The following is a 27,746-nucleotide window of genomic DNA, read 5'->3' as shown; positions in this document are numbered from 1 at the left end:
TCAGGTTCGTCATCTCAGGATGGCGCAGCCTGAGCTGTGGTGTGGTAACCGCAGGGAAGCTCTATGCTTTCCTGCGCTCTGTCTGAAACTCTGCGATAGCTCCGCCCCCTGACCTCCCAGCTGCCTCCTGTAACCTCAGGAGCCGACACATGCGCAATGGGGACCCAACGGCTAAAACCAACACCACAAAGGGGGACCACCCGGAGAAGACTGGTTCCCGGGATACCACATTGCATCACCAGAGAGGTGAGTATACATGAATTGCTTCTTACCAAAGCTATAGATCGCTTCAAACTGATGCGATGTACACTGATAAGTAACAATTCAGTTTTTGTTTTTTTATATGAATAGACGCCTCAGATGTATGCAAACCCGGCTTCCTGGCACCGGCTCAGCCGTTCTGCTGGTCATTCTGAGTAAGATGAGACTTACTCAGATGGCTGAGGGCTGTGGCCATCTGATGCTGCGTCTTAGGACACAGCTCTTGGATCTGCGATGGTGGCAGGAGGCGTCTATTGTCCTAAGGTGCTGCCTGCTGCAGCATATTGTTTTATCGCTGCTGTGTCCAAAGATGATGCAGCGATGAGAATAGAATCCATCTTTGAAATCAGAAACCTACCGAAGGGAACTACAGTACTAGCAGGAGTAGGAAACTGTGCAAAGGCATTACAGTATAAAATGAGGCTGTATAATTGTTACATTCAACAATACTCCCAATGAATTTATTGCTGACGGGGTCAAAGGTATGCATAAGCAGATTTCTATGGGGCCCAGTGTAGTGTAGTTAAGCGATTGAAATTCAGAACGCATTGTTTATAAGTTATTTAGAACAGATTATAATTTGTACTGAAAACATGACTATAAATGTTTCCTGGATTAATCTACTGTACAAGAAAAGAACCATTTTGTGTATAATGTAAACCAAAGCAATATTACGATTTTTAGCAAATGCTGTCACTCTTGGGAATACAGATGAGTAATATATCATCGCAGAAACAAAAACAATTAGACATGTAATAGGCTAATAACTGAGGTAACTGTTATCCTGTTTACCTGACAGTTTGGACAACATGAGCTAACGAAGGGCCAGACAGTTCAGTCTTCATATCCCAGCCCCCATAAAGCTTCAGGTCCTCTTCACCAAGAGTAAATGGCAGCAAAGCTCCACGGATGAGCTTCACCAGGGACTGCATCACTTGCATCATTTCCTAATACACAGAAAATGACAGTAATAACTCCGGAGAATGGGAGTGATGGGAAGTGCATAATATTATAACGGTGTCTTTTAGTTTTTAAGAGATTTCCACTGATATTAAATATAACCAAAAATCTTTCTGATCCATGTAGTACTGTGGTGCTGGCAGTTGCACGTAGCTGGGATCTCTACCAATCCCCTTTGGCATTGCTCAGGTCTCTCCTGAAAGGAGACAACCAATGCTGCACTAGTAATGAAAGTTAACTGCTGCTTGGAGGAATAACTGCTCTACAGACCTGAGAACTGTACACTAAGTACTGCAATAGGTGGGGATTACAGGGGAGCGAAAACAGGGGGGTTAGTTTCAAAATAGGTATGTCCCACATAAAAATGAATCTGTGACTTTATACAGAGGTGTCCTCATACAGATTAAGTATCCCATATCCAAATATTCCGAAATACGGAATATTCCGAAATACAGACTTTTTTGACTGAGAGTGAGATAGTGAAACCTTGTTTTTTTGATGGCTCAATGTACACAAACTTTGTTTAATACACAAAGTTATTAAAAATATTGTATTAAATGACCTTCAGGCTGTGTGTATAAGGTGTAGGTGAAACATAAATGAATTGTGTGAATGTACACACACTTTAATGCAGAAAGTTATAAAAAATATTGGCTAAAATGACCTTCAGGCTGTGTGTATAAGGTGTATATGTAACATAAATGCATTCTGTGCTTAGATTTAGGTAACATCGCCATAATATCTCATTCTGGTATGCATTTATTCCAAAATACGGAAAAAGCCAATATCCAAAATACCTCTGGTCCCAAGCATTTTGGATAAGGGATACTCAACCTGTACTCGTACATAATGGCCCTTCTCGGCACAGGTGTGGATTATTAGACATGCATTAAGTTGACAGGTTCCAAAAGGTTGACATAGAAGAAACAAAAAGGTCAACAGGGTCAAAAGGACAACACAAAAAAGGTAGACACCAATTTTTTTATTTTTATTTTGGGGGGGGGGGGGTTACTGTAAGTCATTTTTCTGCCACAAGCAAGCCCCATTAGTGTACCGCTTTGCTTGCCATGCTTTGGACAGTGTTACTATTCCCAATCGTAGTCCATGTGCATGGTAAAGTATGAAAAAGTTGGAAAAGAAGAAAACAACTTGTGTGTACATGTGTGTCGACCATTGTCATGTCGACCTGTTTACCTTTTATATGTCAACCATTTGACCCTGTCGACCTAATGCATGTCTACCACTAGTGGTAGACCTATTGACTGTAGTCCTTTTTAGTGTAGATCTATAGTCCAGATACCCTCGGCACAATAGGTCCCATGTGACTAAACATGGTCCAACTATCTTTTTCAATCGAATATTCATCTTAGTCGTAATGCATCAAAACTGCTTCACGAGACCGCACTGATTAATTTTATATGTGACACTTGTACAACTTAGTGCAAATGAGTCCGAGTTTGTATACAAAGTGCTATAATACAGCGATTGCACCTTTTTTACGCCATTCTATTGCGCTTCATCTATGACTGTACATAATTTAAAACTAATTCCTGTGCGGTTAAAGTCACAAGCCAGTGTCTCTGGTACAGACAGTGTGTTTCACTGTGTCTGCAGTGTGACCAAGATGCAAATTTACAGAAAAAGTTGCAACGTTACACTGCTCACTGGAGTCAGGCGCAGCATGACGTATTGAGGCTAGGTGTATGAGGAGACATCTGTATATGCTTGCGTCCATCTTTTAGCATTGTTACCTTGAAAACATTTGGTCTTTGTTTTGCATTTTTCCTGTACTGTTCCATTTGGCCTGATTTTTCTGCAGTCTAGATGAAAATCATAAAATAGAATTTTGCTTAAAACACATTGCAGCCAGTGTATGTGGACTTTACACAAGTATGCCGTTACACTTTCATAAAAGAAATAGATAAAACACTTTACAGTCCGCATCTTATACATGATTAAACACATTACATGAGTCATGTTTTTAATTTATATATTTCCATTTTTTTTTATTGAAGCACTATAATACAATACAATATACTGTACACTATTGTATTTGAAAGAGATCTTACATATAAGAAACAGTCATTGTTTATTCTCAGTTCTCAAAGAGATTTTTAAACTGTGCAGTAAAACTAAACTGAGAAACAACCATGGTTAACACTCTTTCTGCGAGTTACATTGGTTCCACAGGAAAACATCGGGGTTTAGAGTGGATCTTGATCCAGAGGCACCAATAAGCTAAAGCTTTAGGCTGTCCCAGGATGCACTGGGGCCTCCTTTATAACCACACCCCCAGGCACTGAGAGCACAGTTTCGTTAACCAGTCCAATGCAGGAGCAGGCAAAAGAGAAGGCAGATGTTAGTCACATAGAACCACATTCTCACGACAGGGAAAGGGACCAGTGGCTAATCAATACAAACTCATAGAAGCAAGGTGCATCAAGGTGGGCGCACTGTGGAACCCATATACCTTGCAGAAAGAGTGTTAACCATGGTACGTCTGCCACAAGAATCCTTTTCTGCAGCAAGATACATTGGTTTTCACAGGAAAACATTGGTGATGTCCTAAAGCAATATCTTAAGGGAGGGGACGCACCTTAGCGTGCATGAGAACCCGGCGTCCAACGGAAGCATCCTGGGAGGCGGAAGTATCAAAGGCACAGAACCTAATAAACGTGTTCACTGAGGACCACGTAGCCGCCTTGCACACTGTTTTGCGGTGGGCCGCCCCAGAAGGTTTGCTTATTCGCAGACCACCCAAGTTTGTGAAAATAGGATTTTAATTACCTACCGGTAAATCCTTTTCTCGTAGTCCGTAGAGGATGCTGGGGTCCACATTAGTACCATGAGGTATAGACGGGTTCACCAGGAGCCATTGGCACTTTAAGAGTTTGAGAGTGTGGGCTGGCTCCTCCCTCTATGCCCCTCCTACCAGACTCAGACTAGAAACTGTGCCCGAGGAGACGGACATCTTCGAGAGAAGGATTTTACACAGATAAAGGCGAGATTCACACCAGCTCACACACAAGGCAAACCAAGCTAACTAGCTTGAAACATCAGCAACGGCTGAACAAGATTACTTACCAAGTAACAAAACAGTACTTTACCTAGACTAAGCAGTACTGAACTAAATAACTTCAGGATCACGAAGCGCTGGGCGGGCGCCCAGCATCCTCTACGGACTACGAGAAAAGGATTTACCGGTAGGTAATTAAAATCCTATTTTCTCTTACGCCCTAGAGGATGCTGGGGTCCACATTAGTACCATGGGGATGTACCAAAGCTCCCAGAATGGGAGGGAGAGCGCGGAGGGTCCTGCAGAACTGATAGACCAAACTTGAGGTCCTCAGAGGCCAAAGTATCGAACCTGTAGAACTTTGCAAACGTGTTCGACCCCGACAAAGTAGCAGCTCGGCAGAGTTGTAAGGCCAAAACACCCCGGGCAGCCGCCCAGGAAGAACACAACTTACGAGTAGAGTGGGCCTTAACAGATGTAGGACACGGCAGGCCTGCCGTAGAATACGCATGCTGGATAGTGAACCTGATCCAGTGAGAGATCGTCTGCTTAGAAGCAGGACACCCAATTTTCTTGGGATCATACAGGACAAATAGAGTCCGATTTTCTGTGACGAGCAGTCCTCCTCACATATGTTTTTAGAGCCCTTACAACATCTAAGGACTTTGATGAAATTGAGGAGTCAGTCGCAACTGGCACCACAATAGGTTGGTTGATATGAAATGCCGATACAACCTTCGGAAGAAACTGCTGACGTGTCCGGAGCTCAGCTCTGTCTTCATGGAAGATCAAGTATGGGCTTTTACATGACAAAGCCCCCAACTCCGACACACGTCTAGCAGAAGCTAGGGCCAACAAAGTGACAGCCTTCCACGTGAGAAACTTGACCTCAACCTCCTGTAGAGGTTCAAACCAGTCCGACTGGAGGAACGGCAACACCATGTTAAGATCCCAAGGCGCCGTAGGCGGTACAAAGGGAAGTTGGATGTGCAGAACTCCCAAAGTCTGAACCACAGGGAGAGCAGCCAACTGTTTCTGGAAGAAAATGGATAGGGCCGAAATTTGGACCTTTATGGATCCTAACCTCAGGCCCATATCCACACCTGTTTGCAGGAAGAGAAGAAAACGTCCCAGTTGAAACTCCACCGCAGGAAACTTCTTGGACTCACACCAAGATACATATTTTTTCCAAATACGATGGTAATGTTTAGACGTTATTCCTTTCCTAGCCTGTATCAGGGTAAGAATAACCTTGTTCGGAATGCCCTTCCGAGCTAGTATCTGGCGTTCAACCTCCATGCCGTCAAACGTAGCCATGGTAAGTCTTGATAGGCGAACGGCCCCTGCCGCAGCAGGTTTTCCCGAAGAGGAAGAGGCCTCGGCTCTTCTAGCAGTAGATCCAGAAGATCCGCGTACCAAGCCCTTCTTGGCCAGTCCGGAGCAATGAGGATTGCCTGAACTCTTGTTCTCCTTATGAGAGTTTGAGAACTCTTGGAATGAGTGGAAGTGGAGGAAACACGTACACCGACTGGAACACCCACAAAGTCACTAGGGCAGGCATGTCCAAACTGCGAACCTCCAGCTGTTAAGAAACTACACATCCCAGCATGCCCTGACAGAGCTTTAGCATTCTCTGACAGCAAAACTCTGTCAGGGCATGCTGGGATATGTAGTTTCACAACAGCTGGAGGGCCACAGTTTGGACATGTCTGCACTAGGGCGTCCACTGCCATTGCTTGCGAGTCCCTCGACCTGGAACAATACCGCCGAAGCTTCCTGTTGAGACGAGAGGCCATCATGTCGATTTGGGGTATGCCCCAAAGATCTGTTACCACCTTGAACACCTCCGGATGGAGACCCCATTCCCCTGGATGGAGATTGTGTCTGCTGAGGAAGTCCGCTTCCCAGTTGTCTACTCCTGGAATGAAGATTGCTGACAGCGCCAACGTATGTTTTTCTGCCCAGAGGATGATTCTTGTCACCGCTGACATTGCAGCTCTGCTCTTCGTTCCGCCCTGTCGGTTTATGTAAGCCACTGTCGTTACATTGTCCAACTGCACTTGAATGGCCCTATTACTCAGAAGATTGGCCACTTGGAGACAGTTGCAGAATGTTTATCAGAAGGCTGGCTTCCAGACTTGACCACCTTCCTTGAAAAGTTTTCCCTTGAGTGACTGCGCCCCAGCCCCGGAGCCTTGCATCCGTGGTTAGAAGGACCCAGTCCTGAATCCCGAACCTGCGGCCCTCCAGAAGGTGAGGTACTTGCAGCCACCGGAGGAGTGACATCCTGGCCTTTGGCGACAGACGTATTCTCTGGTGCATGTGTAGATGGGATCCTGACCACTTGTCCAGGAGATCCAGTTGGAAGGACCAAGCGTGAAACCTCCTGTACTGCAGAGCCTCGTAAGAGGCCACCGTCTTTCCCAGAAGTCGAATGCACTGATAAACCGATACCCGGACTGGCTTCAGAACATCCCGGACCATTGTTTGTATCACCAGCACTTTTTCCTCTGGAAGAAACACCCTCTGCACTTCCGTGTCGAGGATCATTCCCAGAATTTCCATCATAACTTTGGTGAATACTCTCGGTGCTGTGGAGAGGCCAAATGGCAGGGCCTGGAACTGATAGTGACAGTCCAACAGTGCGAATCAGAGATAAGCTTGATGCGGCAGCCAAATCGGAATGTGGAGGTACGCATCCTTCATATCCAGGGATACCAGGAATTCCCCCTCTTCCAGACCTGATATCACCGCACTCCATTTTGAACTTGAACTCCTTCAGAAAGGGATTTAGCGATTTTAGGTTCAGAATGGGCCTGACCCAACCATCCGGTTTCGGTACCACGTAAAGGTTCGAACAGGGGGGACCGGTACAATAACCTGTGCCTACACCAACTTCTGGACAACTGCCTGCCGGACAGTCCTGTCTGCCAGCAAAGCTGGCAAGCCTGATTTGAAGACTCGGTGAGGAGGGAGATCTTGAAATTCAAGCCTGTACCCCTGGGACACAATATCTTGTACCCAGAGATCCAGGCCGGTATGACACCCAGACGTGACAAAAAAGCCTGAGTCTCGCTCCCACCGACCCCACCTCTGGGGCGTGCAGTCCACCGTCATGCGGAGGACTTCGGCGTACCTAAAGCAGGTTTCTGTTCCTGGGAACCAGCAGCAACAGGTTTCTTGGATTTGGGCCGACTTACCCTAAAGAAGGTGTTGGACGGTCTGGTCATTCGGGGCTTGGCAGCCCGAAAGGGCTGTGATGCAGTCGAAGAAAAGGGTTTCGTCGAAGCTGGTGCAGCTGAGGGAAGAAAAGGTGACTTACCCGCTGTAGCCGTGGAGATCCACGCATCCAACGCTTCCCCAAAGAGAGCCTGACCTGTGTAGGGTAGGGTCTCCACACTTCTCCTGGATTCTGCGTCGGCAGACCACTGTCGCAGCCACAGTCCTCGACGAGCTGAGACAGATATGGAAGAAATTCCTTTCATGGATTCTACCAGAAATCCTGCCGAATCCTGAATGTTACGCAAAAACAATTCAACATCAGATTTATCCATAGTATCCAAATCTTCAAGTAACGTGCCTGACCACTTTACTATAGCTTTGGCAATCCAAGCACTGGCAATAGTGGGAAGTAGTATAGCCCCTGAAGCCATGTACATGGATTTGAGCGTATTATCAATTTTACGATCAGCCGGCTCTTTCAAGGTGGTGGATCCTGGAACAGGTAAAACCACCTTCTTTTGACAGTCTGGATACAGACGCGTCAACAATGGGCGGGTTTTCACATTTTTTCCTATTCTCCACAGGGAAAGGAAACGCCACCTGGACCCTGGAATTATTTTCTCAGGGTTTTCCCAAGCTTTTTCAAAAATAGCATTTAATTCTTTTGACGCAAGGAAGGTTAGCAAGGTTTTCTTATTTTCAGTGAAGTAAACCTCCTCAATCTGCTCAGGTGTTGCATCAGTAATATTTAACACATCCCTAATGGCCTCCATCATCAACTGCACCCCTTTTGCAAGAGATGCTGCCCCCCTCAACACCTCCCCATTACCGTCCGCAGTTATCCGTGTCGTCTTGCATAATCTGTGCAAGAGCACGTTTTTGGGAATATATAGCGGAGGGCTCTGAGGTAACTGAACTGGGCCCAACTACCACAGAGTTCTGTAAAGCCTGAGTTGCAGATTCATTCTGTGCAACCCTAGTAGAAATCATAGATTTGATAGAGGATAACCACTCCGGCTCCTATGCTGGTATCCGTGCTAAAACGGTGCAATCCTGATTACATGTGATAATGTCCTTATTATCTTACACCATAAAGCTATACCTTTAAACACACTCTTACCATGGAGCCGTTGCGGCCGCTATACTTAATATACACGATACGCACTTTGTACGCTATTTGCGTACAGAGTCCCGAACGTTGTGCGGACTTAGCGTACACACGCCGCGCTGGGTGTACAAAGTACGCACAGCGCGCGCACACACTCTTGATTAACTTTAAACCTTGTTAGTAATGCAATGCAATGATGTTATACCTTAAACCTTATGCAGCGCTGATGGTATAAAGTACCCGCAGTGCGTACACACCTTATCAATACACTCTTAAACCTTATACAGTTAAATGATGTAATACGCTTTAAACCCTAGCAGGGAAAAGAGGACACAACACCGATTTGTAGTTAACCGCTGGGTTCTAACGCCACAGTGGATTATTTGAAAGGGGATAACAATACAAGTTATACACTACAAGGCTAACAAGATAAATCTACAACAGAATAATGGATACAGTCAATGTACATATGTGAGAATATTCGCTTGCGCAACCTGGACCAGTCCTCCGCTCATCAGGTAGATAGCGTTCAGAGTCTTCTGACCGGCCAGGCAGCAACAGGCTTTTTATACACTACTTCCATAAACAATACAATGGTTACTGTAATCCCTTTGTTCATTGGACACAGAGATGCATCTTTACATTACAGGAGAGGTCATAGGTTGATTTGAAAAGGCGGGCGATGTCTTTCCCAACTGCTCTTGTGGGTTGTCTCCTCTGGATTCCCGCCGCATACATAATATACAGTAAATACAGTTTATATCTATATTCTACTTCTGCACATAACTATACGCAGGAACATGCAATCTTTCTCTAACCAACACCGGAATGTTACCCTTAAAATACCCTACAGCTGGATACTAGACATCACCCTATAACCTTTGTCTGTCCCTTCCTATCATGCAAAGGTGAATCCCTTAGTCCTGGAATCATTTAAACTGTTGATACTTGCTGATGTGGTGCAGGGGAGCTACGTGTACAAAGTGCACTATTTGGGTTAAATATGTAATGTTTTGATAACCCTCTATGCGCTCACAAACTCCGCCGTAAATACCCATACCACGCGCAGGATCGCGGGAGCGATCATACGCAAATTACGGATATGTGCACGCACGGCGGAACAAGTGCACGCGCAGCGGGCATGTGTGTGTGGTTAGTACGTGGTGTGTGCATTACAATATTTTTCGACTTTGACACATGGAATGAGATCATCCTGAGAGGACATATCCTCTGCAGCATATGACACAGAGTTCCCGGACATAGCTTAATGGAGATCACAGACACTCCACACACACACACACACACACACACACACACACACACACACACACACACACACGGGGGGGGGACAGACAGAGTTTTACCTCCAAGAATGGCAAGCGAGACACAGACTGGAGCCAACCCACACACAGCGCTTTTTAGGTAAAGGGAGACCCCCAACCAGCGCTGACTGTGCACCTTAATAGGTTACACAGCCTTTACACAGCCCCCTGCCCCCCCCCCCCTTCTACAACCCCCTGGTACTTGCTCTTCACTGACAGCGTTGTGCAGGCAGGAAAATGGCGCTGAACGCTGCTGGGTCCGCTCTGAGAAGTTCCGCCCCCAAAATGGTGCTGTCTTCCCGCTCTTCATAAGATTATACTGGCCTGAGGAATTATGCTGGCAGCGATCCAGGAACTCTGACAGGCTGAAAGGTCAGTGTAGGGTGTAGGGTGTAGGCACTGGCTCAGGGCGCCCCTCACAGTGCCGCACAATGTACCGCTGAGCCCCTGAGCGGAGTTAGTACTGCGCTCCATACCCTGTTGCCGCCATCTTCACACTGGCTCCCCTGCTTGCTAGGGGGGTCGGTGTCTCACTCGCCACCAATCTTCTGGCTCTGTAAGGGGGTGGCGGCATGCTGCTGGGGTGAGCGATCCCCTGTGGTGGAGAACGATCAGGAGCTCAGTGTCCTGTTAGCGGAGATAGTGGCTCAGACCCCGCAGGGCGGAAACTACTCCCCCTCCCCCCCTTAGTCCCACGATGCAGGGACGCTGTTGCCAGCAGCCTCCCTGTAAAATAATAAACTCTAAAAAAAAAAAAAAAACTTTTTCTAAAGAAGCTCTGTAGAGCTCCCCTAGCTGTGACCGGCTCCTCCGGGCACATTTTCTAAACCGAGTCTGGTAGGAGGGGCATAGAGGGAGGAGCCAGCCCACACTCTCAAACTCTTAAAAGTGCCAATGGCTTCTGGTGGACCCGTCTATACCCCATGGTACTAATGTGGACCCCAGCATCCTCTAGGACCGAAGAGAAAACCAAACAAGACAGAAAGGGTATCTGACCTCCTGATAGATATATTATAATATGTATCTATCTATCTATATATATATATATATCTATATATCTATATATATATATATATAAAATCTCTATTTATCTAATCTATATATATTATATATATATATATATATATATATATATATATATATATATACACACACATACATACATACATACATACATACATATACACACACATACACACGGAGAGTCCTTACCACATCCAAAAACTGCTCTTTGGAGGACAAATCTGAAGAGATAAAGGCCGGAATCACAATCTCTTGATTAAGGTGAAATGATGACAATACCTTAGGTAAATAACCGGGGCGAGTTCATAGAACTGCACGGTCACGGTGAAATATCAAAAAGGGTGGACGACAGGCCAAAAGCACCTAAGTCCGACACCCTTCTTGCAGTGGCAGTAGCCAACAAGAATAGGACCTTGCACGTGAGCCATTTCAGGTCCACTGACTCAAGAGGTTCATTGGAGACTCTTGCAGGGCATTCAGTACAACAGACATATCCCATGGAGCCACAGGAGAGACACAGGGAGGCTGAATTCGAAGGACACCCTGAGTGAAAGTATGAACGCCGGGTATAGATGCAATCTTTGTCTGAAACCATATCGACAAGGCAGCTATGTGAACCTTGAGGGAGGCCAGACAAAGACCTAAGTCAAGGCCTCGTTGCAGAAAAGCCAGAAGCCTGGAAGTTCTGAACCTAGAGACATCATAATTCTTATCAGCACACCAGGTGAAGTAAGAATTCCAAACCCTGTAAAAAATCCGGGCAGAGGCCGGTTTGCGGGCTTTCAACAGTCTGGCTAACTGCCTCAGAGAAACCTTTGGCCCTCAGGAGTGATGCTTCAGGAGCCACGCTGTCAAAACCAGTCTGGCCAGGTCTTGACCCTGTACGAGGAGGTCTGGCCGCTGAGGAAGTAGAAGGGGACGCCCTGTCGACAGACCCTGCAGGTCTGAGAACCAATGCCATCTGGGCCACGTTGGAGTGACTAGAAGAAGCATTCTTCCTTCTTGCTTGAACTTCTGTAGGACCCTGGGCAGGAGTGACACTAGAGGGAACACGTAGGGCTGCCAAAAGTTCCATGGAATTGCCAGTGCGTCCACGAGATCCGAAGACCGGAACCTTGTGATTGTGTCGAGACGCCATCAGGTCTACGTCTGGTAGGCCCCACTTGTCCACTAGGAGTTGAAACCCTTCTGGATGGGGGCTCCACTCTCCGGCATGTACGTCTTGACGACTGAGAAAGTCCGCTTCCCAGTTTAGGACCCCAGGAACGAATACTGCCGATATGGCTGACAGATGGCGTTCCACCCACTGAAGAATTCTTGATACTCCCCTCATTGCCATGCGGCTTCGAGTGCTGCATTGATGATTGATGTACGCCACCGTGGTGGCGTTGTCCAACTGTACTTGAACAAGTCTGTTCTGTATTAAATGCTGGACCAAGTTCAGTGAGTTGAACACCACCCGCAGTTCCAGAATGTTTATTGGGAGTAGAGAATCCTCCCTGGTCCACTGACCCTGAAGGGAGTGTTGCTCCAACACCGCACCCCAACCCCTCAGACTGGCATCTGGCATCAGAAGGGCCCAGTTGGAGATCCAGAAGGGACAACCCCTGCTCAATCGATGGTCCTGCAGCCACCATCTAACTGACAGATGGACCTCTGGATACAAGGAGATCATTTGCGACCAAATCCGGTGAGGCAGGCCGTCCCACCTGGCAAGAATCAGCTTCTGCAGAGGGCGGGAATGGAATTGCGCGTACTCCACCATGTTGAAAGCCGACACCATGAGACCTAGAACTTGCATTGCCGAATGTATCGACACTTGCGGACGAGATAGAAAGCATCGAATCCTGTCCTGAAGCTTCAGGACTTTCTCCGGAGACAAGAACAACCGCTGGTTGTGAGTGTCCAACAACGCCCCCAGGTGCACCATGCTCTGAGCAGGGACCAGGGAAGATTTCTTCTAGTTGATGAGCCACCCGTGGGCATGCAGAAACTGGATAGTCAGATCCAGATAGCGTAGAAGAATTTCTGGGGAATTCGCCAGGATCAACAAGTCGTCCAGATACGGCAGGATCCTGACCCCTTGACGGAGGAGCACAGCAGTCATTACCGCCATGACCTTGGCGGAGCCCTGGTCAAACCAAAAGGTAACGACCGAAATTGGTAATGGAGGTTCTCAACCGCAAACCTCAGGTACTGCTGATGTGACAGTGCAATGGGAATGTGTAGGTAAGCATCCTGTATATCCAGGGAGACCATATAATCCCCAGGTTCCAAGGCCAAAACAATAGAGCGAAGAGTTTCCATACGAAACTTGGGAGATCCTCACATATTTGTTCAAGGACCTGAGGTTGAGAATGGGCCGAGATGACCCATTCGGTTTCGGGACTAGGACCAGCGGTGAATAGTACCCCTTGCCTTTCTTAGCCAGAGGCACCTGTACAACCACTCCTGTGTCCAGGAGGGACTGTACCACGGAAGGAAGAGTGTTTGACTTCACCTGATCCAAAGGGACGTCTGTCAGGCAAAAGCGATGAGGGGGATGATTCTTGAAAGATACAGCGTAACCTCGAGTGACGACTTCCCGCACCCAGGCACCAGAAGTGGTCTTCAACCATTCCTGGGTAAACCCTAGAAGTCGGCCCCCCACCCTGGGATCCCCCAGAGGGAGGCCCGCCTCGTCATGCAGCAGGCTTGTCAGTTTTGGAAGCAGACTAACGGGCAGCCCAGGCCCGTTTAGGTTTATTGGGTTTGGAAGTGCGAGCCTGTTTCGAGTATGCCAGACCCTTTGCTTTCCCTGTACTCTTAGCCTTCGGTACCGAAGGAGCAGTACTAGGTAGACAAGCTGTTTTAGCAGAAGCTAAGTCAGCCACTATCTTCTTGAGGTCTTCTCTGAAAAGAATGTTTCCCTTAAAAAGGGAGTACCAACAGGGTTTTCCTAGAATCCAGATCCACAGACCAGGGACCGCAACCAGAGAATCCGGCGAGCCAAAATGGACGTAGTAGAAGCCTTGGTCGCCACAATACCGGCATCAGAAGCTGCCTCCTTAATGTAATGAGAAGCTGTGACAATATACGACAGACATTGTCTAGCTTGATCAGAAACGTTGGAAGGCAGCTCAGCTTCCAACTCCTGAGCCCACGCTTCAACAGCCTCTGCAGCCCAAGTCGCTGCAATGGTGGGCCGATGCGCAGCACCAGCTAGGATGTAAATCGCCTTTAAACAACCCTCCACACGCTTATCCATCGGTTCTTTCAGAGACGTGACGGTCGTTACAGGCAAAGCTGAGGATACCACCAGCCGCGCCACCTGCGAATCCACTGGCGGGGGTGTCTCACAATTTTTACTTAGCTCCGCCGCGAGGGGATAGCGAGCCAGCATCTTCTTGTGAGGTGTGAATTTCTTTCCTGGATTTTCCCAGGATTCCTGTCGTATGTCAACTAAATGGTCAGAGTGAGGCAAAACTTGTTTAACCACTTTCTGACGTTTAAATCTGTCCGGTTTCTTAGGGGCAGTATCAGGCTCTGGGTCATCAGTAATTTGAAGGATTAACCTGATAGCCTCCAACAAGTCAGGAACATCCACCTGTGAAACAGATTCCCCATCAGAATCAGTGTCTGTGGGGTCAGTAGATAAGCCATCCTCATCAGACGAGATGTCTGGGACGTTGGTGGATTGTGAGGAAGTAATGGCCCGCTTAGAGGACCCCTTGGTCTTAGGCGGACGAGGGTGAGATTTCTGTTTAGTCAGTGATTGGTTCAATTGCTGTAACTGAGTGGACAGTTGATCTGCCCATGGTGGATTAACCGCAGGGACCATAAGCGGTTGTACCGGCACAGGAGGTCCCATAGGGGGCGTAAGTCTAGTTATCGGCGTATTCGAAAATAAGATTTTACTTACCGATAAATCTATTTCTCATAGTCCGTAGTGGATGCTGGGGACTCCGTCAGGACCATGGGGATTAGCGGCTCCGCAGGAGACAGGGCACAAAAAGTAAGCTTTTAGGATCACATGGTGTGTACTGGCTCCTCCCCCTATGACCCTCCTCCAAGCCTCAGTTAGGTACTGTGCCCGGACGAGCGTACACAATAAGGAAGGATCTTGAATCCCGGGTAAGACTCATACCAGCCACACCAATCACACCGTACAACCTGTGATTTGAACCCAGTTAACAGTATGATAACAACGAAGGAGCCACTGAAAAGATGGCCCACAACAATAATAACCCGATTTTTGAAACAATAATTATGTACAAGTAATGCAGACAATCCGCACTTGGGATGGGCGCCCAGCATCCACTACGGACTATGAGAAATAGATTTATCGGTAAGTAAAATCTTATTTTCTCTAACGTCCTAGTGGATGCTGGGGACTCCGTCAGGACCATGGGGATTATACCAAAGCTCCCAAACGGGCGGGAGAGTGCGGATGACTCTGCAGCACCGAATGAGAGAACTCCAGGTCCTCCTCAGCCAGGGTATCAAATTTGTAGAATTTTACAAACGTGTTCCCGCCTGACCACGTAGCTGCTCGGCAAAGTTGTAAAGCCGAGACCCCTCGGGCAGCCGCCCAAGATGAGCCCACCTTCCTTGTGGAATGGGCATTTACAGATTTTGGCTGTGGCAGGCCTGCCACAGAATGTGCAAGTTGAATTGTACTACAAATCCAACGAGCAATAGTCTGCTTAGAAGCAGGAGCACCCAGCTTTTTGGGTGCATACAATATAAACAGCAAGTCAGACTTTCTGACTCCAGCCGTCCTGGAATTATATATATATATATATATATATATATATATATATATATATATATTTTCAGGGCCCTGACAACGTCTAGCAACTTGGAGTCCTCCAAGTCCCTAGTAGCCGCAGGCACCACAATAGGTTGTTTCAGGTGAAACGCTGACACCACCTTAGGAAGAAACTGGGGACGAGTCCCAGTTCTGCCCCGTCCGAATGGAAAATCAAATATGGGCTTTTGTAAGACAAAGCCGCCAATTCTGACAATCGCCTGGCCGAGGCCAGGGCCAACAGCATGGTCACTTTCCATGTGAGATATTTCAAATCCACAGATTTGAGCGGTTCAAACCAATATGATTTGAGGAATCCCAACACTACTTTGAGATCCCACGGTGCCACTGGAGGCACAAAAGGGGCTGTATATGCAATACTCCCTTGACAAATGTCTGGACTTCAGGAACTGAAGCCAATTCTTTCTGGAAGAAAATCTACAGGGCCGAAACTTGAACCTTAATGGACCCCAATTTGAGGCTCATAGACACTCCTGTTTTCAGGAAGTGCAGAAATCGACCTAGTTGAAATTTCTTCGTGGGGCCTTCCTGGCCTCACCCACGCAACATATTTTCACCACATGTGGTGATAACGTTGTGCGGTCACCTCCTTCCTGGCTTTGACCAGGGTAGGTATGACCTCTTCCGGAATGCCTTTTCCCTTAGAATCCGGCGTTCAACCGCCATGCCGTCAAACGCAGCCGCGGTAAGTCTTGGAACAGACATGGTACTTGCTGAAGCAAGTCCCTTCTTAGCTCCTGAGGCCATTAGTCCTCTATGAGCATCTCTTGAAGTTCCGGGTACCAAGTCCCTCTTGGCCAATCCGGAGCCACGAGTATAGTTCTTACTCCTCTACGTCTTATAATTCTCAATACCTTGGTTATGAGAAGCAGAGGAGGGAACACATACACCGACTGTTACACCCACGGTGTTACCAGGACATCCACAGCTATCGCCTGAAGGTCTCGTGACCTGGCGCAATACCTGTCCCGTTTTTTGTTCGGGCGGGACGCCATCATGTCCACCTTTGGTCTTTCCCAACGGTTCACAATCATGCGGAAAACTTCCCTATGAAGTTCCCACTCTCCCGGGTGGAGGTCGTGCCTGCTGAGGAAGTCTGCTTCCCAGTCGTCCACTCCCGGAATGAACACTGCCGACAGTGCTATCACATGATTTTCCGCCTAGCGAAAAATCCTTGCAGTTTTGCCACTGCCCTCCTGCTTCTTGTGCCGCCCTTTCTGTTTACGTGGGCGACTGCCGTGATGTTATCCCACTGGATCAATACCGGCTGACCTTGAAGCAGAGGTCTTGCTAAGTTTAGAGCATTATAAATTTGCTCTTAGCTCCAGTATATTTATGTGGAGAGAATTCTCCAGACTTGATCACACTCCCTGGAAATTTTTTCCCTGTGTGACTGCTCCCCAGCCTCTCAGGCTGGCCTCCGTGGTCACCAACATCCAATCCTGAATGCCGAATCTACGGCCCTCTAGAAGATGAGCACTCTGTAATCACCACAGGAGAGACACCCTTGTCCTTGGATATAGGGTTATCCGCTGATGCATCTGAAGATGCGATCCGGACCATTTGTCCAGCAGATCCCACTGAAGAGTTCTTGCGTGAAATCTGCCGAATGGAATCGCTTCGTAATAAGCCACCATTTTTACCAGGACTCTTGTGCAATGATGCACTGACACTTTTCCTGGTTTTAGGAGGATCCCGATTAGCTCGGATAACTCCCTGGCTTTCTCCTCTGGGAGAAACACCTTTTTCTGGACTGTGTCCAGAATCATCCCTAGGACCAGCAGACGTGTTGTCGGAACAACTGCGGTTTTGGAATATTTAGAATCCACCCGTGTTGTCGTAGAACTACTTGAGATAGTGCTACTCCGACCTCCAACTGTTCTCTGGACCTTGTTCTTATCAGGAGGTCGTCCATTTTCTTTGAAGACGAATCCTCATTTCGGTCATTACCTTGGTAAGGACCCGGGGTGCCTTGGACAATCCAACGGCATCGTCTGAAACTGATAGTGACAGTTCTGTACCACGAACCTGAGATACCCTTGGTGAGAAAGGCAAATTTTGGGACATGGAGGTAAGCATCCCAGATGTCCCGGGACACCATATAGTCCCCTTCTTCCCGGTTCGCTATCACTGCTCTGAGTGACTCCATCTGGATTTGAACCTTTGTAAGTGTTCAAATATTTCAGATTTAGAATAGGTCTCACTTAGCCTTCTGGCTTCAGTACCACAATATAGTGTGGAATAATACCCCTTTCCCTTTTGTAGGAGGGGTAATTTTATTATCACCTGCTGGGAATACAGCTTGTGAATTGTTTTCAATACTGCCTCCCTGTCGGAGGGAGACATTGGTACAGCAGACTACAGGAACCTGCGAGGGGGAAACGTCTCGACATTCCAATCTGTACCCCTTGGATACTACTTGTAGGATCCAGGGGTCCTGTACGGTCCTAGCGTCATGCTGAGAACTTGGTAGAAGCGGTGGAGGGCTTCTGTTCCTGGGAATGGGCTGCCTGCTGCAGTCTTCTTCCCTTTCCTCTATCCCTGGGCAGATATGACTCTTATAGGGACGAAAGGACTGAGGCTGAAAAGACGGTGTCTTTTTCTGCAGAGATGTGACTTAGGGTAAAAAACCGGTGGATTTTCCAGCAGTTGCCGTGGCCACCAGGTCCCATGGACCGACCCCAAATAACTCCTCCCCTTTATACGGCAATACATCTTTGTGCCGTTTGGAATCTGCATCACCTGACCACTGTCGTGTCCATAAACATCTTCTTGCAGATATGGACATCGCATTTACTCTTGATGCCAGAGTGCAAATATCCCTCTGCGCATCTCGCATATATAGAAATGCATCCTTTAAATGCTCTATAGTCAATAAAATACTGTCCCTGTCAAGGGTATCAATATTTTTAGTCAGGGAATCCGACCAAGCCACCTCAGCTCTGCACATCCAGGCTGAGGCGATCGCTGGTCGCAGTATAACACCAGCATGTGTGTGTATACTTTTTAGGATATTTTCCAGCCTCCTATCAGCTGGCTCCTTAAGTACGGCCCTATCTGTAGATGGTACCGCCACTTGTTCTGATAAGCATGTGAGCGCCTTATCCACCCTAAGGGGTGTTTCCCAACGCGCCCTAACTTCTGGCGGGAAAGGGTATACCGCCAATAATTTTCTATCGGGGGAAACCCACGCATCATCACACACTTCATTTAATTTATCTGATTCAGGAAAAACTACAGGTAGTTTTTTCACATCCCAGATAATACCCTTTTTTGTGGTACTTGTAGTATCAGAAATATGTAACACATCCTTCATTGCCCTTAACGTGTGGCCCTAAAGGAAAATACGTTTGTTTCTTCACCGTCGACACTGAAATCAGTGTCTGGGTCTGTGTCGACCGACTGAGGTAAATGGGCGTTTTACAGCCCCTGACGGTGTTTGAGACGCCTGGACAGGTACTAATTTGATCGCCGGCCGTCTCATGTCGTCAACCGGCTTGCAGCGTGTTGACATTATCACGTAATTCCATAAATAAGCCATCCATTCCGGTGTCGACTCCCTAGAGAGTGACATCACCATTACAGGCAATTTGCTCCGCCTCCTCACCAACATTTTCCTCATACATGTCGACACACACGTACCGACATACAGCACACACATAGGGAATGCTCTGATAGAGGACAGGACCCACTAGCCCTTTGGGGAGACAGAGGGAGAGTTTGCCAGCACACACCAAAACGCTATAATTATACAGGGACAACCTTTATATAAGTGTTCCTCCCTTATAGCATTTAATATATATTCATATCGCCAAATCAGTGCCCCCCCTCTCTGTTTTAACCCTGTTTCTGTAGTGCAGTGCAGGGGAGAGCATGGGAGCCTTCCCACCAGCATTTCTGTGAGGGAAAATGGCGCTGTGTGCTGAGGAGAATAGGCCCCGCCCCCTTTTCGGCGGGCTTCTTCTCCGGAGTTTGTGATATCTGGCAGGGGTTAAATACATCCATATAGCCTCAAGGGCTATATGTGATGTATTTTTCGCCATACAGGTATTATACATTGCTGCCCAGGGCGCCCCCCCCCGCGCCCTGCACCCTCCGTGACCGCTGTGTGAAGTGTGCTGACAACAATGGCGCACAGCTGCAGTGCTGTGCGCTACCTGATGAAGACTGAAAGTCTTCTGCCGCCTGGTTCCGGACCTCTTCAATCTTCAGCATCTGCAAGGGGGGTCGGCGGCGCGGCTCCGGGACGAATCCCAGGGCGAGACCTGTGTTCCGACTCCCTCTGGAGCTAATGGTGTCCAGTAGCCTAAGAAGCCAATCCATCCTGCACGCAGGTGAGTTCACTTCTCTCCCCTAAGTCCCTCGTAGCAGTGAGCCTGTTGCCAGCAGGACTCACTGAAAATAAAGAACCTAAAAACTTTTTCTAAGCAACTCTTTAAGAGAGCCACCTAGATTGCACCCTGCTCGGACGGGCACAAAAACCTAACTGAGGCTTGGAGGAGGGTCATAGGGGGAGGAGCCAGTACACACCATGTGATCCTAAAAGCTTACTTTTTGTGCCCTGTCTCCTGCGGAGCCGCTAATCCCCATGGTCCTGACGGAGTCCCCAGCATCCACTAGGACGTTAGAGAAAAATACACAATAAGTATATCTTGTGAAACACCTATATTAAATATAACCCTGACGCACTTAGCCCCCTCAGGTTACAGAAATATAGGGATAGCAATCTGAGTGAGATACAAGAAATGGAGGTCACACAGTAGCTATATGCACACACACAGTCACATTGTACAATGTAGAAATTATAACATGCTATAAAACTGCACTGGACTAGCAATACAGAGTAATACTAAGTATAGCTATACACTCAATAGATATATCAATGCACAGTAAAGACTGGATGTACATATCACAGGGTTCTTGTACTAAATAACCCTGACTAAATGCACTGTTTCTTAACTAACACTGTCAGCAGACATGTAGAATACTTAAGTGTCCTGTAAAATGCACAGCGCTGACATGCAGGCGGCTTTACAGAGGAGGATTTGCCCAAACAGTCCCAGGATCAGCTCAGCTTGTGGAAATGGCACCCAAACGCTGACAGGGAGTGAAGGAGAGAGAAATATGCAGCTCCAGGGCAGGAACATTTACTCTATATGGGGCCCTGGGGCTGGGGGAGGGGCTACAGGTCAAAGCCTTATCCCCTAGCTGGACTTCACCACCGGGTACTGCGGGCTTTATAGTAAACGTTTTTTTAGTAAAACCGACCTGTGCCCTTGCCCTGGTGGTCTAGTGGGGTCCCTGTAGTACCACAGTGTCCAAGCCAGTGTGCGCGGCCCGCCTCCCACCGGCCGTGCTGGATTGCAATTTCCAGCGGGTCCCGCCTGGGGGACCCACTTACCTCCTCCCTGAGTGCGGCCACGCGATCCTGGGGGAGGTGATGGAGCTGCAGCAGGAGATGTCTGACTGACATCTAACACTCACAGTGTCTCTGCTGCAGCCCTTGAAGTCTTAATTTTTCACTTAAAAAAAGCTCTTCTGAGGGCTGCTGGAGCAGCCCACCTGTTGTGTGTGTGTGTATATATATATATATATATATATATATATATATACATACACACACACACACACACACACACGCAAGACAACTCAAATAGAACGCCGTTTCATCTTTAAGTCCCTCGTGTAAAGAAAAATAAAACTGCAATGTTGCATTTTCCAACAGGCATATAAAACCGCCCCAAAAAATTTCCCCCTTTTTTAATTTTACACATCCATGTACTGTTATACGTACAGATATGTCCTCTCACATCTTTGATCCGTGTGCTACAAGTCGCGTTACACATAACGTGTGAGTGCGCAGTGTGACTCAGTAGCGTCGAACATCTTTTTTTGCTTTTTTTTCAGTGAAAATGTGTCTTCGATGCAAAGTAATGCAAAAAGAATAGCTTCTGCTGATTATAAGCATAATAATAATAATAATAATAATTTTATTTATATAGCGCTCTTTCTCCCATAGGACTCAAGGCGCTTAACAGATACATAGCATAATATAGTACAGGAAATAATGAAGTACATTTTCATAAAATACAGAAGCATGAAGATACTAAAAGGGACAATTATGGGAATGCTTGAGTAAACAGAAAAGTCTTGAGTCTACTTTTGAAGGATTCTATAGTTGGGGCCTCTCGCACTGTGCGGGGAAGTGAGTTCCATAGAGTCGGAGCCGCATGACTAAAAGCTCGACCCCCTGATGAATTACGGGAGATTCTAGGTACTGCTAAAAGTCCTTCATCTACAGATCGCAGTAATCGAGTGGGGCAGTATGGGGTCAGAAGCTGTTTGAGGTACCTTGGGCCTTGGTCATGTAATGCTTTGAAACTCAGTAAGCCAATCTTGAAGATGATTCGCCATCGTACAGGCAGCCAGTGAAGGGAGTAGAGGATGGGTGTTATGTGGCTAGAACGGGGCTGGTTGGTTAATAGCCTGGCAGCTGTGTTTTGCACCAGCTGTAAGCGCTGCAATTCTTTTGCTGGGAGACCAAGGTAGAGGGCATTACAGTAGTCTAAACGAGATGATACAAATGCATGTATGACTTTTGGCATATCATCTGAGGGAATTAAGTGCTTGATTCTGGCTATGTTCCTCAGGTGAAAGAATGAGGATTTGATTGTGGCTGATATCTGATGTTTAAGTGTCAAGCCACCATCCAGGACAACGCCAAGATTCCGCACACGATCACTGGTCTGTAATTCTGAATCCCCGAGTGTAAGTCCAGTTGGTTGGCTATGCTGCAGTCTTGTCCTTTGATGTTGCGGTCGTATCATAAGGACCTCTGTTTTATCCGGGTTCAGTCGCAGCCAGCTGGCGCTCATCCACTCCTGTAGTTCAGCTAGACAGCCATTAAGGGTTGCTATTGGGTTATCAGTGCCCGGAGCAAAGGACAAGTACAGTTGTGTATCATCTGCATAGCAGTGGTAGACCAGGCCATGGCGCCTGATTATTTCGCCCAATGGGAGCATGTATACTGCAAAAAGCATGGGGGATAGTATAGAACCTTGTGGGACACCACATGACAATGACACTGGTGGTGATGAGTATAATCCAGATGATACTCTCTGTGACCTGCCTGTGAGAAATGATTTGAACCATTTTAGGACTGTGCCATCCAGACCACAGAAATGTATCAGTCGCTCAATCAGAAGCCCATGGTCCACGGTATCAAATGCTGCCGAGAGATCCAGAAGGATTAATATTGAACAGTCACCTCTGTCTTTTGCCATCAGAAGATCATTTAACACACACACCAGGGCTGTTTCAGTGCTATGTCTTCTCCTGAATCCTGATTGAAATGGATCATAAATATCATGGGTTGTCAGGCGGGTTTCCAGTTGATTTGCAACGACTTTCTCAATAACCTTTCCTAGGAAAGGAAGGTTTGATACCGGTCTGTAGTTGGTCATGCAGTCGGGATCTAAATTAGTTTTTTTAAGAAGCGGTCTAACAATTGCTTCCTTTAGGGGTCCAGGAAAAATGCCTGTCTGCAAAGAGCATTGAACAATTTTTGTAAAGACAGGACCAATTATATCCATACAACCTATTAGAAGCTTGGTTGAGGCTGGGTCCAGATCACAGGTGGTGGGACGCAAAATCCGAGCAATTTCAGCAGTGTCCTTTACATCCACTGGATCAAAGCTGGTCCATGAAGGCAGGTAGCTTATATTGGCGGGCTTTGTAATTTGGCACTCCTTTGATGGCACTGTGGAGATTCCAGCCCGGATGGTGGATATTTTATCTGCAAAGAAGTTTGCAAACTCGTTGCATCTTGCCTGGGAGAGGGTCTCATCAGTCTGCAGGCATGCTGGCTTGCAAAGCATCTCCACTGTGCGGAAAAGTTGAGCTGGCCTATTGTTTGCTGCTGTGATCTCATTTGACAGGAACTGTGCTTTCTTACGAGTGATTGTCGATTGATATTCTTCGTTATGCTTTATTAGTTTTATTTTGTCATCCACTAGGTTAGTCTTCCTCCATCGTCTTTCCAGTCTACGCCCCCTTTTCTTGAGCTCACTAACACTGTTGTCGAACCATGGAGCTTGACGTTGTGGTTTACGAGGTCTTAAACGCACAGGGGCGATAATATCAATTGCAGCCATAACATCCCTATTATAATAACGGACTAGGGAACAGGGATCTTCACAGGCACCCTGTATAGCAGAGAGATCCAGATTTGCTGCAAGAGCCTGGGGAGTCATACCCCTCCTTGGACGATACCTGGTCAACTCCACGGGCAGAGATCTTATTTGAGGGGTGGCAACTGAGAACCAGAGGGAGTAGTGGTCTGACCAGATGACTGGGTTTATTTTTAGGTCAGTGACCTCTAATCCAATCTGAAAGACGAGGTCGAGAGTGTGACCACTTTTATGTGTGGCAGACGGAATGACCTGTGTGAAGCCCAGACCGTTCATTGTGCACAAGAGGTCTTGGCCAAGGCGTGAGAGCTCATCGTCCACCCATGCATTGAAATCCCCGAGGATGAGCCATCTTTGATGTTCCAGAACCAGGCCAGCAACAGTGTCTGCAATTTCTTGTAGAAATATCTTTCCATCTCCAGGTGGCCGGTAAATAAGAAGTAGTCTGAAACCTAATCCTGTCGAACTCCGGGCAGCAATGCACTCAAATGAGCGAGTAGTTTCAATAGGGTGGACCCTAAGTTTAAGTTCTTTTTTGAAGCAGATAGCCACCCCGCCACCCCTGCGGTCCAGTCTTGGGTTGTGGATGACAGAGTAGTTTGTTGGTACTGCAGCCTCCAATATAGGTGCTGCATTTTCATCTAGCCAGGTCTCTGTAATACAGGCTAGATCTGCAGATTCAATAAGGTCAGCAATTGTTGCAGTCTTGTTTCTTATAGATCTGGCATTACAAAGGACTGACCTGATTGGGCATACCAGAGGGCCTTCAGTTTTCTTTATGTTAAGTGCAGGAGCTCTGGGTATGGGGGTCACAAAGTGAGAGTAGACAGTTCTGTCCTTCCAAACACAGGGCCGTCTTTTGGGTATCACTTCTATTTGATTGTTCTTTGAGTATGGGGGTGAGCAGGTGGTCAAAGGACTTAGATGGTTACCGGGGGAAATACATTTCCGGCCTGCTCGCTTCCCACGAATGCGCCTGTGTTTTCTTTTTAAAATGCCAAGGGATTGGAGAATAGAAGCCTGTGATGGTGTGATAGGAACTGCAGAGCGTGGTGGGCGGAGTGAAAGAATGAAGCTGGAGCAATACGTATACATTTGGTCATCAATGACAGATTACTATAAATTTGAACTGCATATGATGATGAGAGAGGGAGAGAAAGCAGTGGGTTTTTTTTGTTTGTTTTTTGTTTTTTTGTTTTTCCTTTTTGTGTTTTGTTTTCCCCCAATTCGGTATGTGATCCAAAATTATAATGGGATTATGAACAAAGTTATTGCTATAACCTATTGTGTATATTTGAAGCAAGTAATAAATAAAATAACTGCTGATTCAGTCAATTATCCTAGGATAGGCAGCCTTTTGAAAAGGTGTTAGAAGCCAATTCCTACTGTGTAGGTGTGAAAAGTCTCAGTGTGAGAGGCCTTTGAAGTAGATTTTTTTTTTTTTTTTTTTGTGGGGGTAGAAGTGATAACATGTCCTGGAAATGGATCCTGATTTTAAACAGTGAGCCTTCAGCAATTCAGAGCCTGAATATACTGATATTAGTAGATTAATGCAATAAGTCAGTTATTTGTAGCTCAGAGAACAGAGGTGGATGATGTCTAAGTGAGGGGCTGGATGTAGCCAAAGTTAGGTTGTAATCCACAGTACCTTATCTGGGTAATGTCCAATGCAGAGTACAGCAGCTGCTAAACTGAAGGATTTCTCAGTGGAGATATGCAGAGGATTCAGTCCAGGATTCAATCCAGTGTGTATCTCAGCGCAGGAATGCAATCCGTTGGTTTTGATGAAATGTCCGCGTAGAGTAGTACAAGTTCAAGATAAGTCCTTGGATATTTATGATGATTCATAGGTCAGTTGTGGTGAATTTAAGCTGTTTTATGGAGATGATCAGGAGCATACAAAAGGTGAGGCAGCCATCTTGGGCGCCAGTACTCAAAAAAAAATTTGTGTATAATTGCATCTGAAATGCCATGTTAGTGTTTTACAAGAATCCACTGTAGCACAGCATTTTGTATGCAGATACAGTCGCAGGCACACACAGAATAAAATTATTAGCTACAGTCACTGTAGGATGGAATTAGTATAGTGAAATGGTTGTGACTGTAGCATTGGGTTGTATCTGTAGTGACTAGGTAGCCACAGCCTGTACAATCCAGTTGTTTAGCCCAGTGGCCAGGTGGTAATTTGCTGAACACTACACTATGGTAGTGTTCAGCAAATTACCACCTGGCCACTGGGCTAAACAACTGGATTGTACAGGCTGTGGCTACCTAGTCACTACAGATACAACCCAATGCTACAGTCACAACCATTTCACTATACTAATTCCATCCTACAGTGACTGTAGCTAATAATTTTATTCTGTGTGTGCCTGCGACTGTATCTGCATACAAAATGCTGTGCTACAGTGGATTCTTGTAAAACACTAACATGGCATTTCAGATGCAATTATACACAAAATATAGGTATATAATTTTAATCATCTGGATCTGCTCTTGCATCCTATCGCATCATTTTGAGTCTAAGACATTTTTAGCAGGAAAACGCAATAAAAGACGATTTGCGCTAGAGTCCCGCTACGGTATGTCGTGACTTAGAGGACACATCTGTATTTATTAAGTGATAAAATAGGTATTTTATAATGCTTTACATTTTGTACAGATTCAGACTATGCTGAACAGGGCCTGCTGTTGATACTGCATTGGAAATAGAGAGAGCAAGGAAATATCTATAGTATAATAACAGAACAGTTTGCTTTAAGTTTTTTTTTCCTCTAAAGTATGACATGGAAACATACAAAGCAGGTTTTCAGAACTATGGTAGTGTTCAGCAAATTACCACCTGGCCACTGGGCTAAACAACTGGATTGTACAGGCTGTGGCTACCTAGTCACTACAGATACAACCCAATGCTACAGTCACAACCATTTCACTATACTAATTCCATCCTACAGTGACTGTATCTGGCCAAAGTAGACAGAGTGAGCCAAATTTGTCAGCAATGACCAAACTGGCCACCTGGCCAGTTGAATTATTCAAAAATGAAAGCTCTCATAGCAAGTGATCCCAAAATAAAAATTTGGGGATTTATTAACAACAGTATGACCAATTCATGAGATTTTTTTTTTTTTTAAATGTAAAAGAAATTGCCTGTTTGAGAAAATTAACATTTTGAAAAAAAATTAAATTTTTATGTTTTATGGAAACATACTGCTGTGTTATATATCGCCCATAAAGAGGTTTAAAATGAGACCTTGTCCAACTCTGTAGCTCAAGTAGGTGATTTGCAAGTGCAAATAATAAAAATGGTAATGGCAAATTTTTGGTGAAAAATTGCAGCATTAAAGACCTATAACTTCAAAACCAGTGTACTTACAAGTCTAAGATTTGAGGGTTTCCTTTACACCCATGGCAGCATTTATTATACCAAATTTCATTACAATCTGCAACGATCACCTTGAAACCTATGTTGATTTGATGTGGAATAACCTTACCAATAAAACACATACATTAAAAGAAGAAATCTAGTCAAAAAAATATCTTCTAATGGGCAGAACTGTAGCTATCCATATGATTTGTAAGTAAACACAGTTCTGATGCCTTGAAGTTTGAGATAACCACTCAGTACCAATATGTTGATAAAGCCGTCAAGCAACAGCTGCCCAAACAAATGTGCACAGTGTTCTACCCATTCAAATTAATGCTAAGAGGGAATTCAATTAGCCGTAGTAAATTACCACGGGCAGTTGAACTCGGGGGTGGTAATTCAATCATCTCCGATAACTGGCACTTTCAGGGATTTTGCTTCACCTGCTGGAGGCAGGAGATACAAAAT

General features: G+C 46.3%; 1 protein-coding gene and 1 long non-coding RNA gene across 3 annotated transcripts in view; one reads left to right on the top strand and one right to left on the bottom strand.

The window, feature by feature from the left end:
- The window catches only part of EXOC2 (exocyst complex component 2), a 546,170-nt gene that overhangs the window by 198,472 nt on the left and 319,952 nt on the right, over positions 1 to 27,746 (bottom strand). For both annotated transcript variants that reach the window (XM_063923055.1, XM_063923056.1), the window contains 2 exons: positions 2,973 to 3,041; positions 1,054 to 1,208 (listed from right to left, as the gene is read on the bottom strand). In XM_063923055.1, the coding sequence (XP_063779125.1) occupies positions 1,054 to 1,208; positions 2,973 to 3,041 (224 nt within the window). The remainder of the gene's footprint in view (positions 1 to 1,053; positions 1,209 to 2,972; positions 3,042 to 27,746) is intronic.
- LOC134927929 (uncharacterized) overlaps positions 1 to 27,746 on the top strand; it is a 158,729-nt gene that overhangs the window by 54,664 nt on the left and 76,319 nt on the right. The window lies entirely within an intron of this gene.

This window comes from Pseudophryne corroboree, chromosome 5 (genome assembly GCF_028390025.1).
Source record: "Pseudophryne corroboree isolate aPseCor3 chromosome 5, aPseCor3.hap2, whole genome shotgun sequence".
In the NCBI taxonomy this organism is placed as follows: domain Eukaryota; kingdom Metazoa; phylum Chordata; class Amphibia; order Anura; family Myobatrachidae; genus Pseudophryne; species Pseudophryne corroboree.
Note: the sequence above shows the minus strand (reverse complement) of the source record. Positions and strands in the feature narration are given on the sequence as shown.